The 13,868-nt window shown below is 40.3% G+C and overlaps 1 protein-coding gene across 7 annotated transcripts in view; it reads left to right on the top strand.

Moving 5' to 3' along the window:
- Nucleotides 1–13,868, top strand: part of ATP8A2 (ATPase phospholipid transporting 8A2) — a 315,186-nt gene that overhangs the window by 105,111 nt on the left and 196,207 nt on the right. For all 7 annotated transcript variants that reach the window (XM_040057228.1, XM_040057232.2, XM_040057229.2 and 4 more), the window contains one exon: nt 11,727–11,899. In XM_040057228.1, the coding sequence (XP_039913162.1) occupies nt 11,727–11,899 (173 nt within the window). The remainder of the gene's footprint in view (nt 1–11,726; nt 11,900–13,868) is intronic.

The raw sequence follows: 13,868 nt of genomic DNA, 5'->3' as shown, positions 1-13,868 counted from the left end.
AAAGATATACCCTTTGTTGTTCAACTCTGCTAGTGTCTCCCAAAAGATTGTGTTCTGCCCTTACTGATTTCAATGTCCAAAGTCACTGCGGCTAAATCTCTATTTCCCATATGGTATTTCAATTCACAAAGTTAGAAAGGCAGCCTGTGTCATGTAAGAATGAATGTTTTGGTCAGGGAGTTGTGAATAAGTGTATTTCTCTGCAGTGGCATGGTAGCTCTGAAAATGTTTATGGTGCTGTCTTTTGAAATAGTGCGTTTGAATGGAATTCTTTTAATAAGTGAACGTGGTCATCTTGTCAGCTAATGGAATAAGCTTTAGGAGGAATGCAGTCCCTGGATACTTGGGAGGCTGGGATAAATGGAGCTCAGCATTTCTCAGTTTCAGGGGTCTTGCATACAGTCTAAAAAATTGCTTATTTTTTGTATTTCTGATTCTCGTTAGAATTCATTGCCCCAAGTTAAGCAGTTGTTGACTTGGTTGGAAGAAGGCTTTTATGGATTTTGCTTTATATCTAAAGTATTAAATTGCTGAAACCAGGTGTTACATGATCTTAAAATTATATAATATTAATACAGTTTCAATGAGTAATTGTTTGTTTGGGAACTCTCCCATAGATTATATACAATATTGGAACTTCAAGATTAGTAAAACAGTTGTATGAAGTTATTTGAAAACTATCCTTAGTGTCTGGCATTGGGACAGCTCTTAAAGAATGCACCTTGGATGCAGCAGTTTGGTCACTGAACCAAGCAAAGGCATCTTGCTTCCATTCCTCTCAAACACACTACCTGGGATTGTTGTCCTCTGTGTAGCTTTGAAAGTAGGAAGACACAAAATTGTCAATTGAGCACATGTAATCTTTCAGATTTGCAGTATGTCTAGAATTTCAGTTCTGACTGGACTGTGGCTGGTGAAGAGACTGCCTTAAACGTGTGATGTGATTGATGGCAAGGGCAAATAGCCTTTTAATGTCACCTCATGTAGCATTAAATAGGACTGTGTTTAGCAAAGGCCATTTTTCTATTCCTGTGCAACTTGGAAGTGCTTGAAATGCTCAAGACTTTACTTTTTTTTTTTTTTTTTAATTTTCTTTTTTCTCCCACCCAGTATTATTAGCTGAGAAAATTACTAGGAAACAGTTGAGTGGAGGCTTTTGCTTCTTTTGATCTTCAAGGAGGTCAGTGGCAAAGCTGCCCTTGTTCCTGCTTGTTTCCTTTTCCACCACTACCTAAGGGTGATGCAAGGACACACCATGAGCAGGCAGTGCCTCTCTGTAGCTGCTGTCAGGAGATTTGTGCTTCTTCATGCACATCACCCTTCCTTAAGGTGATCATAGCCTGTGCTGAGAAGGTAATGTTGTTTAAGGGAGACTAGGAGGATTTTAGGGACATTATTTTAGCATAAAATAATCTCAGGCTATTGGCTGATATTTAGAAAGATCTTGATGCTATGTACCATAATCTCTTATAAACCCTTAGCTTTTCATGTTTTATCATGTTTTCATGTTATCATGTTGTATTCATGGTTTTAAAACCCTCTAGATAGGCTTCAGGCTCTTTAGGGGCCTTCAGCCATTCTGTTTTATCATTGAACCTAGTCTCTTCTGAGTAGTTGAAGCGGTGGTGTAGGAGCAAACCTTTTTAGTAAGATAGGCAAAAAAAATTAATTTGACTTTAGAACTGAAGTATTCAGTTCTAAATTTAGTATAAAAAGTGACAATTGTATGGCAGCTTCTGGACTGCCTGTGGGGAGCTGGTTCATAAACCCAGGCCCCATTTCTCCAGAGACTTGAGGAGGCATGGGGAGGCTGTATCCTGCTGCTGGCTCTTCATGTGCCATGTGGCGAAGGATGGGCTGGAGGAACTGCCTGCCCTATGCCCCATTTCAAGGGTGGAACTGGGGACAGGAGGGGGGATTTGGATCTGTGCCACATCTAGTTTGTCATTGCTCACATATCTGCTGCCACTTAAATTAGAATTAATTGCTCAAATGAAGCTTGTTTATATTTGATTTTTCAGACCTTTTTATTTTTCATAAAACTGTAGAATGGTGTGAGTTGGAAGGGACCTTAAAGATCTAGTTTCAACCCCTTCTGCCATGGGCAGGCATTCCATTCCCTAGATCAGGTTGCTCAGGGCCCCATCCAACCTGGCCTTTATTGAACGTGTCTGGGGATGGGATTTCCACAGACTTTGGGCAGCAGTTTTTGTCTTTTTGTCACTGTAATCTGCTGTGCTCAAATTGCAAGACAGAAGGATTGCATTTCTTTTGGTGTTTTGAAGGTAAGTAGCATTTAGCGTGAATTGGTCTTGGTAGAGTTCCATCAGAAAATCTTACCTTCAGACTTTGTCTGACAAAAGCGTTAAAGCTGGACAATCTTGAGGTATTTACCGGATGTTGTTGTTGTAATCAAAATGCAACAGAAGAGTGTACATCATGACAAATCTTATTTGAGCAAAACTAGAAAGTAGATTCAACAGGCTGGCATGCTTAAAACCATTTGGATAGCTTTGTCATGCTTTTCTCATTTCATGATCTGATGCTTTGTAGATAGTTGGGTAATGGGTCTCGTATCAGCTGAACAAATATATAGCTATCTGGATTTCTGGTATTCTGATATTATAACACTAAGGTCTTTAGTTTTCATAATTTGTGTGGTGCTAGTGCTCGTGTTTTGGATAGCTCTCCTGTTACTGTCCTTCAGTTGTTAAATGAGAGTTATTTGATCCTACACATCTCTAATTGTTCAGATAGTGGATATCTCTGTGATCTAGCAGGAATGTTGCCTAGTATCTTGCTTGTGTAACCCAGTAGTGTTTCTCCCTTTCCTGATGTGTGCCTATATTTTAGCACTGTAATTTATGGGTTTAAAAACTGTAGTCTAAGGTTAGCACTTTTAGTCTGCTTGTGTGGTATAGAGCTCTTACTTTTAGCTTTGGGACATGAGGGAAAATCCAGTTTCCCCTATGTCCTTGCTGTTCCAGCTTCTTTCTCTGACAGTTTGCGTTGCCCAGGGGTGAGAGTGTCCACGCCACTGTCCTTCAGGGCACGTGTAGTATTTGCCTTGCTCAGTGTGTTCCATATCCTTCATCTGCCCTTGTGGGGCAATTTAGATGCTGTTTGTCTTAAACAGAAGCATGGTCAGGCTTGAGTGCCTCTTTCCAGTTGTTTGCCAAAGAGGCTGACCCAAGCAGGAGAATGCTGCCTTGCTGTCTGCTTGCTAGGCTCTGCTTCATTAGAGTCCTGAGAGGGCACAGATGGGTCCGAGGCCAGGAAGGAAGTGTCCAGACTGTTGCACCCTACCTACCATTGAGCAGCTGCCAGAGGGGGCAGGAAGCCTGACCTAACTCCGAGGAGTCAAAGAGATCCCAGTTGGAAGGGAACAATTGATAAATGTATGTGTTCTCAGTTTTTGAGAGGCTGTTGGGGAATAGATAAGGTCATGGGAGTACAGCTTGTATCAGATCCTTCTGGAAACCCCTTTGTGTGTTGTTTTATTGCCTGGTCAACTCTGAGTAGAAGGGAAAAGTACGTACTCCAAGGAGCGTGAGTAACTTCTGATGCTTGTCATGCTGTCTGGATAGAAGTAAAATCTCAAAGGGTATTTCAGGAACTGCGAGTTCTCTCATATTTCTGCTCAATATGTGTATTGTTTCTAAATCAAAACCAGGGCTTTGAGCAAACAACTTGGGTTAAAAGCCGTATGCTTCTTAAGAGTCAGGTTTTTTTACAGATCTTGCTTGTCCTAATCAGTGGCTCTGGAACTTTCTCAGCTTCGCTTGGAGAAACAGATTTGATAGTACATAAGCACTTGAAAGGAAGACGAATATGACAGGTTGGCCGGTTGTATGTGTGGGACTGTCTCAAGCAGCTTAGAGTTCTTAGTTTGCTGTTTGGCTTAATTCTCAAAGCAGTTTCCTTTTACTTAAGTACAGGAAAAACTTTGGCTATGAACTCTGACAGCGGTATGGCCTCTGTTACTTACACTACTGTTCAACTGAACTATTAACTGCACAGATGCTAATAGCAGTTAGATTTGGTTTTTGGGTTTTTCTTTAAGGGGGATTTTGGAGAGGAAATTAGGAGTGGAAGACTGCAAATAATTCAAGCTATAGCTTTCTCCAGCCCTATTTAAATTTTATTAGTCTTTAGAGAGGGAAATTCCATCCTTCCAGCTTTATTTTGATGTCTTATTAATGGATGTTACCTTACATGAAAGGGTAAACCCAAAACTTCTTCTTTTCCAGGCTATACATGTAATGTGACTGGAAAATATGAAATAATTTTGTCATAGTGAACAGTAGTTTTGACACATGTGTATGTCTGGAAGGGTAACTGCATCATGAGAGTCATCTTGAGGCAATCCTGTTTTGTTCAAATCTATCTATTCAATATTATGCCTTCTGTATGTATAACATTCTTCTGGAGGAGAGATGAGCTCTGTCATCTCATCTGTACTTCATTATGACTAGTGTTCAGTCTTTTATACATTAATAAACATGGATTCCTTACTTGCTAGCAATGATAAAGTTCCTTCAATGTAGTCCTGGCTGCATTGGTGGCTGTTCTTTGTCTCAGGAAAGTTCTAATCTCATTAAGTTAGGATGGCTGTATTTTATTTATATCAAGGTGGTATAATAGTGATAATATATGTACACTTTACTTTGTGTGTATAAAAACCCCCATACACAGATAGAGGTATAAATATATGAAAAAGCTAGTATCTGTAGCAGGGATCTTTAAAGCATACCTGAAGGCTTAGGGGTGACCTAATTGCCTTCCTGTACCTGAAGGGAGGAGCCTGCAAGAAAGTTGGAGGGGGACTTTTTACAGGAACATGTAGTGACAGGACAAAGGGGAATGACTTCAAACTGTAAGAGAGTAGGTTTAGGTTACATGTTAGGGAAAAATCGTTACTGTGCCGGTGATGAGACACTGAAACAGGGTGCCAGGGGAAGTTGTGAGTACCCCATGCTTGGAAGTGTTGGAAGCCAGGCTGGATGGAACTCTGTGCAACCTGGTCTAGGGGTGGGGTTGGAACTAGATGATCTTTAAGCTTCTTCCATCCCAAAACATCTTGTGATTTCATATAAGGAGAAAATACCTTCTTTTTGGGGGACAGTGGGGGGTAAATTACAGACTGACTCGTATGTCCACATACCAGTGTTATTTTCTTGGCTGAATTCTCCTCAGCTGTTTGGGGGTGTTGATGTGTACTGACAACTTAAAATAGAGCAATACAGAAGCCTGTGTTCAGACAATGTGACAGAGAATCCTATATTTTCATGATCTAAAGCAGAACGTTGTGGTGTCTCCTTGATCTGAGGGTTTAGCCATCAGGTTGAGAAGTGGACTTTTTTCTCTGAGAAATTACTTGGCAGAAATGTAACTTCCTGAAGGTCTAACCAATAGCAGGCTTTCACTATGTTTGTTTCCAGGAAAAGCTGAATTATTATATTCCAAAGAGAAAAAGTAGAAGGAAATAACAAGTCCGTTCTGTTGAATGTATTTAATAAAGCTAAAATATCAAAATATAAAGACACTTATTAGCAAAACTAACAGACTGCTTCCTCTTGGCAGAGTACAGTTGATTTTAGTAATCACACAGATATTTTGGTGTTCAGAGCAGGCATTTCTTCTTTGCCCTTTTTGTGATATGAGATATAAACTGTCTTAATGTGCACCATAAACTGTTCTGTGGTCAAATATCTAACATTGAAAGCAATAGACATAGTCACCTACACAGAGCAGTTCTGGAGTAAATGAAAATTGTGTAATAAGCCTAATGCTCCTCTTAATGTGAAGAGAACAGGGTTGTGGCCATAATATTTGAAACCTTGGTCGTCTCAGGATACACATGCTTCTTGCTAAAGTTAGAAATATTGAAAAGTGTCAAACTGAACAAATGTGGTATTGTCTTTCATGACATTTGAAGAACATTTGATGAATTTCCCTTTTGACAGCCGTTGTTTCTACAATTGTTTCTTGTGCTGCCAGCTTTGCCCTCTTGGAACTCCTAAAGAAGGATTGCAAAAGACTCACGGCTTTGAAGATGGTGCCTTTGGCAACCGTGTTGCACTGGATGACTACTTAGGATGTCAGTTCTTTGGTCTGAGAATGCTGAGACTTTTGTCAGTTTTCTTGATTTTTTTTTTTTTTAATGAAACAGTATTTTAGTCAAGATTACAGTGAAGATTGGCTTTTTTAAGATGCCACTGCTATAACCAGCATTTCTCTCTTTAATTTGAGGAAAATGTAATGCTGCATAAAACTTCAGGTTTTATTTCAGAAGGCTAAGAGATGAGGATCACCACTTCTGGCAGCACACACTGCCATGTTATTTAATCTGCAAGGCTGGAGATGACTAGTTAGTGAAGTCTTGAACAAATTGTTTTACTTCTTAATTTGGCAAAAGCCTCTCCTTGCTCTAATTCTTACCTCTTTCTCCCTGCCCCCTCAAAGCCCCTCCAGCTCTGGGGTTGTAGGGGAGACTTCATATATATTCTATATTGAAGATGCTGCTTTTCTTCACTGAGAGCCTGAAGTTTAGTGTACAGCCACCTGACATGCTACATTAAGTCGGCTTGAGTACTTAACCTTGTAGTTTTTGAGTTGTCAGCTCTTTGATGCTCCTCCTTGCCATGATCTTGAGCTGATCTTGGAGGTACTTGAAGTACCTGAAGCCCTTTATACAGAATACGTATTTGAGATGGTATATCTGACTAATGCTTTCGGAGATTATTTTTCTGTGATCAGATGAAGTTTGTGAAAAGATCTGTTTCATTTTTCTTTTAAAACTGTGTAGAACATGCTTGGAGATAGATGTACAGATGACAGGACAGATGCTCCTTCAGGGTGTATCTTTTTTCCTATTTAATCAAGTTTTTTGGCTCCTGCATAATAAGTTTGTTGCAGAACTGGAAGCATCCTGAATTATTCTCTACAGCACTTGTTACAGCTCTTGATAGGTGAATTCATTTGGGCTTTCAGCTGCCCCTGGATACCAAAATTCTGGTATGATCTGTGTATCTTATATCTGAAGGCAAGATTTGGTTTGAATATGTGATAACTTGAGACTTGCTATGTGGATTAAGGACTCTTTGTATTGAGACATTTTAAATTACCTGGCTAACTGAAGGAATTTCAGGTTGAACTTAAATTTGAAGCTGTGAAAATGATTTGAGTGAGCACGTCTGCTATCTCTGGGTCCACCATATGATGTTTCTCCTTGGCACAATGGATCATATTCATCATGCAGAATCATGGCATTATTAAATAAGCAAGTTCTGTGGTGTTGGATCAGTGACAGTCATTTGACTGACATGTTTTAGGACTGACTGTGAGGAGTCATTGGAGTAGTCACACTGTGTGCTCTTATGTATCTAAATCCGCATGTGACACAGGCTGAGCACTGCCATAATACTGAGCAACAGCTACTGATGGACCTGCTTTTGTCTTAGCTTTGATCTTACTTAAAAGAGTAAATTGAGGGTATGCAGCTGAGATGTGATCTTCAGTGATCCATTTGCTGAATGGTTTTGTGTGTACAGGTTGAATCTGAAGTGAATCCTGTATTGTGAAAGTATTCAGGCTTCCTCCAAACTGGGAGTTGTTGGTACTATTTCTTTTGAGATGTGAGCTGGTGAAGTATTCAGTTACTATTTGGCGTTTAAAGATTTGCCTGGCTCTCAACTAGAGTGTCCTTAATATCTTCCTCTTCTGTAACGCTAACCAAGGGATGAACTCTTAAAATTGGGCTTTAGAAATATGCAATTTTCAGGATCATCTCTCCATAGTGCTGTTTTCAGTGAGACAGCAGGGAGGTTGTTTTGTTTACTAATATTTCTACTTCTGGCTTTACAAGAACCTTTCAGGTGATGCATGGCATTATTAGCACCATGCTCCAAGCAACTGAGAGCGCATGAAATGTGGGCAGCCAGAATTTAAGGCTGATTTTGGTCTTATTGGGGGTATGTCTGTCACAGATGCAGGGGTAAGTGGCTGTCTTCAGCTAAAGATGCCTTCTGACCTACATGATGCTACAAGCCATTGACTTCCTAGCGTCTCTTTCCCTGTGCGCCATGGATGGCTGCATGCTTACAGTGGACCATGAGTGTAGTGGCTGCACAAAATTCTATCCTTTCTATCTCCTACTGTCATTTCAGTGACTTTGTGAGCTTTTCCAGGAAATGCAGGGGAGAAAAGAGGAGATTTGAAGCTGATTATCTTATAATAATTGTCCAGTTCTTCTCTGGGTATCAACATTTTTATATGATACACTTAGGGAATGGCTATTATCCTGCTCAAGTCTTGTGCACTCGGTTTTTGTGAGTTCTTCTGAGTTCTGTTTTTTCTTGGCAAGTATTTGATACTGTCATTCTGTGTTGGATACTGCGTTGCCTCACATGCCAACGTTTCTTGTTTTAGTGTACAAAGCTGTGGTAGGAGGGAATGGGTGGTATGGTGCACTGCTTCTGAAAAAACACAACCAAAACAAAGCAAAAAAATCCCCAAGAGCAACAACAACAACAAAGACCACCCAAAGGCAATAGTGCACACCAGAAAACCTGCTTAAGATCTAATTATATAACCTATACAAGGTTCCTAATGTTTCTTATCATAGCATGAGGAGTCTGCTCTTGTTTTTAGGGAAATCAGCAGAGTTCCTGATTACATTAACTCTGATTGCATTGGCTTCCAAGTTGACTTCAAGCATTATATGAAAAGTATTAGTATTTGCTTTGTTAACCTACAAAATAATAGCTTGGTAAATCCTAGAATGTTTGTCAGTATTATAATTCAAATATAAAGCTGGGCACAGCTTTTCATGAGGTTTTTTTTTAGGAAGTCTGAATATGCATGCTATCACAAGGTTTGTTAAAGATCCTGAGAGTACAATCCAGAGAAGACCACACGAACTTTGCTTCAAGATGTTTTTGTTTTCTGCCTGTCAACAAATTTAGTCTGCTATGAAGATGTATAATAGTGAACTAATAATGTTACTTTGTGTTCTGTATGGAAACTATGCACACAGAGAACAATAAAATCTGAAAGTTTTTTTTTAAGGCAGTAATGCAAGTAAATGCTCTGCTGAAGGTTTGTACTTGTGGTTGTGACTTGTTAAAATGGAAAAACAATCAGGAAGAGCAGGTGGGATAGGTTTATTGTGGAATATGTCTTGAATTTAACTCAAGCACAGAGACTGTAACAACCTTAACCCTTAAATGCATTTATTTTAGAATTGTTCATATTTTTAGAAACAAGCCCCCCCACATCATGTCAAAGGTCTAAAAGTAGAATAAAAATAAGCTAAAATGTGATTTCCTTAGCTTTTTCAGTTGGAGCTCTGTAGCTGACTTTTTACAGTCTGCTTTTTGTGTGTGTGTGTGTATTTGTTCTCTGACTTTTGGTGGTCTTATGAGTGAATTTTTAAGCTCTTGCAGAGCTCTAAACTGATAATGTTACTCTGATTCAACTGACCACTTAAGCACATGCACATGTCTTCTACTGGCTTATGAAGTGCCCATATTTATTAGAATAACCCACTGAATCAGAGCTACTAAAGAAATGGAATGATTTTTAAGTGAAGCTGTATATTTTTAATGTTTGATTGAAATTGATATGCCAGTACCATAAGGTTTGATTGACAGGCACCTCTCCAGGTTTCCTCAGAGCAGCTGGATAGTCTGTGCCTGGGAAGGAAAACCCAAGTTTATTATGACTAAGTGAAAAAGCTCACTGTATTTGTTTCTAATATTCTATTTCTGTCAGAACTCCCGACAAACTTACCATTTAGGCTTGATGGATACTCAGTAAAAAAGGAAGGGGTATTCCACAGGTGTGAGTTTATCCTGATACTTTGTTAGGATTACTATTGATTTCTGCTCCGTCATGCTTGTTCTGGTAAAGGATAGATTTAGTCTTGCTTGATGTGACTCAAAGAAACTTACATCTTGATGACAAGCACAGAGTGAAAGCAAGGGATAAAAGTAGGGATTTTTACTCTAGTTACCAGTAATGGGTCACTCACAGAAGGATATAGTTTCACATGGTTTTCAGATGTTTGTTCCCCCGATTGCTTAGAAGGTCTTCATTGTATACCCAGTGAGAATGGAGTCTGGTTTATTTGGCTTAATTGCACGGGCCTATAGGAGCAATAGTTGGTTTTCTTTTTTACAACAGAGCAATTTTAAGTAGTTGGAAGAAACAGAAATAATAGTTCATGCTTTTTTACTGTATAAGCTGTTAGGTTGTAATTTAGCCCTGAGTATGGAGGGGTATATTGAGAGTTTAAGTGCTGGGAAAATGAAGTGCCTGATTTGTAATCCTTGATTTATAGTGTTTTGGGGTATTATTAACAGTGTTACTAATTTTGTGTCATCTTACATGTAAGATGAGTAAGTTCCATGACCAGGGCACAAATTGGATGAGGTGTATCCATAGCCATGATAATAAGCTATGGAGAGACTAGTAATCTCAACTGATGCAAAATATCACCTTTTATAAGTTTTCCCATGGCTTTTTCTTTTGAGCAAGATATGATGGATATTCAGTAACCCTCCTGAACTTGCCCTCAGAGTCTCCTCTGTCTCTGTAGGGGGTAGTGATTGGGCCCTGGCCTTCACCCTCCTTTGGGTCAAGTGAAAAATTAGGGTGTTCCCTCTGAAGTGTCCCAGGTGCTAAACAGGGAATAAGGGCAGGGAGTTGCAAACAGTCAGAGGAAGCCTTTAATCCTATGTGTGCATTCAGGAGAAGGACAGGGGTTAATTCTGCACTTGAGACCAAGAAAAATGTATGAGCAAGACAGAGAGGAAGCAGTAAAGAAAAAGAAATGGTACTTCAAGATCCCAGGGGCAGGGGCTCTTGGGATAAAATTCTATTATTGATAACATTACCCAAACTGTATCCGTTATACCATCCTTGGAGTTTCTGTGAATGTTGTCACTGCACAGTAGTGCTGAACTAGATAAAACAGCTTTCTTCCCAGAAGACATACCCTTGTTTCCCCAGCACTGCTCTCTAATGGTTTAAGCACAGTCATCTACTTTGTGTTACATTTTCAGGTACAGTGTAAATAAAGCATGCCAGGAAGCCATGAATCTAGTCCCTCACATTTTAATGAGGAAACAGGGAATTATGCAGTCATTCTTTTAAAGAAGGTGCAAAAGGTAATCTGTGCCCAAAACGGCCAAACTGTGTTCTCTGTCACACTCATTAGCTCAATCTGTAAATTTTCCTCCAGTTTGGGGCTAGTTTTCTAGTCAATTAGTGAGTTTGATTACCATACTAATGAGTGGGGTGAGAGAAAATGAATTGCAAATCAACTTTTCCTCTTTCCCTTCACCCTTCCCCTTTGTGTGAAAGTGGCCTGATTCTTTTCCTACCTGTTTGGCCCAGGAAAGTTGGTGTATTTGGGCTACAGTTGGGAAAGCTGTATCACAACTGCTTTGGGCACATCCATCATGCAGGACTGTGTGGTCAAGATGCTGGAGTCTGCTCTTTAACAAGACATGTTCCTAGGCAAGCGGAAGCAGCTTTTTGCTGATTTGTGACACAAGTCAATATGTCTGCACAAGATACTGTTAATGCATTAGCTCGTGTCTGTGCCAGTTTGGGTGCATGTATACTGTGCTTTGTTGCACGGTCTGGAGATACCTTGCTCTAGTTCGAATGCACTTTTCTTGTATTAGGAAGAAACATTTTCTTTCTGTTTTTTTCTTCAGGCAACAAGAGCTTCTCTGACGCAACATTGTACCAGTCTGGGGGAGTCACTGGGCAAGGAAAATGATATTGCTCTGATTATTGATGGCCACACACTGAAATATGCCCTTTCGTTTGAAGTCAGGCAGAGCTTTCTGGACTTGGCTCTCTCCTGTAAAGCAGTCATTTGTTGCAGGTAAGGAATTCTGTGATTTTTTTGGATAACAAAATGGGCATGAAGCCTGTGAAATTCAACCTAGTATGCCCACTGCCATACTTAAGTATGCTGGAGAGCAGCTTGCTTAATAATGTCTTTCTTCCTCTTATGGAGCAGGAAACATGTCCTTCATTAAAATTGTCATCGAATAGTACAATTCCCTCTGCCAGTGTCAGTCCTAGCTGAGTCTGATCTCTTCTACAAAGTGATGAAAAATCATGAGAAAACATTGTGCCTGATTGCCTGATTATAGTAGACACTGATGAGAAGGAGTTGTATGGATGTCATTTGTAATCAAAATGTTTGTGTGACTGCTCAGCTCTAGAGAAGGTCTCCGGATGAATATAGGTTTGTCTTGACTTCTAGTTGTGTATTATGTGAGCATGTGGTAACAGCACAATTTGCCATATTAAAATGTTAGACTACTGCTTGCTTTGCTAAGTCACAGCAGACTTCGTTGCTGCGTGTGGATATAACCATACACAGATATGGTCCTATGTCATGATTAGTTCAGAAGGAAGGAAATCAGAACCCCAAGAAAATGAAAACCAAAAGCTGTCTTCCTTTACTTTTTGTGTAGCAGGAAGACTGCATTGTTTTTACCTTTGAAAGATTATGTGGCTTTGAGGATTGTGTGTGTTTGTGCGCATTGCTGGTATTTGGGGAGAACTGTGACCTGGGAGGAATTGTTGATTCAGGCAGGCAGGAAGTTTTATTTGCATTCTAGAAGCAAGATCTGCTTTGTGGGAAATGACTATATGGAGACCTTGAACTATTTTTTTTTTTTTTTCGTCTTTCTTACCTTTTATGTGTGCACTTTTGTACGAGTATCACATGGCAACCGCACTGCTGTCCATGTACCTGAAATAGCTGAACCCTTGGGCTTTTTATCTGACTAGTTTCTTTCCATTTGTTTTCTGGACTACCGTACTGCATGATGCTGGGACTAGAGCTGTTTAAAGCACTCATTAATCACCTGATGATTAGACAGTATGTCCTCAGCAAGTTTACAAACAATACAAGACTGAGGAGTGATTGGTAACACTGAGGGCTTGGCCACCCTTCTGAGGTACTTTGGTAGGCTGAAGAATTGAGCAGTGCAATCTCATGAAGCCCAAGAAGGGGAAATGCAAAGTCTTGTGCCTAAGGACTTACAACCCCTTGCACCAGTGAACTGCGGGAGTTGCCACGCTACAAAGTGCCGTTGTCCAGAAGGATCTTTGGGTCCTCGGTGGACAAGCTGACTGTGAGCCAGCAATGAATCCTAGTGGCAAAGCAAAGACTGGGGATACCCTGGGCTGCAGCATAAAGAGCATTGCTGAAGATTGAGGGAGGTGAAAACCTCCTTCTTCTCCACATTGGTGAGGTAACTCCTGAAATGCTGTGTCCAGTTCTGGGATCCTCAACATAAGATGCAAACAGGTTTAATGGAGAAACTCCAGTGTGGGACCATGAAGATGATAAAGGGGCTGGAGCATCTGTTATGCAAGGAGAAGCTGAGAGCTGGAAGTGTTCAGCCTAGAGAAGAGGAGGCTCAGAGGATTTTATATCAATTTGTGTGAACATGCAATAGAAGTCAAGAAAAGATGAGGGAGACAGGTTCTTCCCTATAGTGTTCAGTGACAGCAGTTTTTCTTCTGCTGCTGGTTAATTTTTTTAAAATTTGGGCAGGGGGCTGGAGGAAGAAGGCACAAAGCCTTGGTGCAGAGGTCTCATTTCTGCAGCTGTTTCATGGAGTGATAAGTGTTTTACAAGAGGGAGCTAACACAAGTGCAGCCACCTTCAGAATGCAACAGGCCCTGATGTAGGGCCAGAGTAAAGGTGCCTTGGGCTTCGAGAGCACCAAGTGCCCAGGAAGGGAACTGACCCTGTGTTGTGCTCTGTTTGAGGGGAAGTTAACAAACACAGAGCAGACAGAAAACTCCTGCTTTCCTACTCTATCACAATG

Source organism: Hirundo rustica, chromosome 2 (genome assembly GCF_015227805.2).
Source record: "Hirundo rustica isolate bHirRus1 chromosome 2, bHirRus1.pri.v3, whole genome shotgun sequence".
Taxonomy (NCBI): domain Eukaryota; kingdom Metazoa; phylum Chordata; class Aves; order Passeriformes; family Hirundinidae; genus Hirundo; species Hirundo rustica.
Note: the sequence above shows the minus strand (reverse complement) of the source record. Positions and strands in the feature narration are given on the sequence as shown.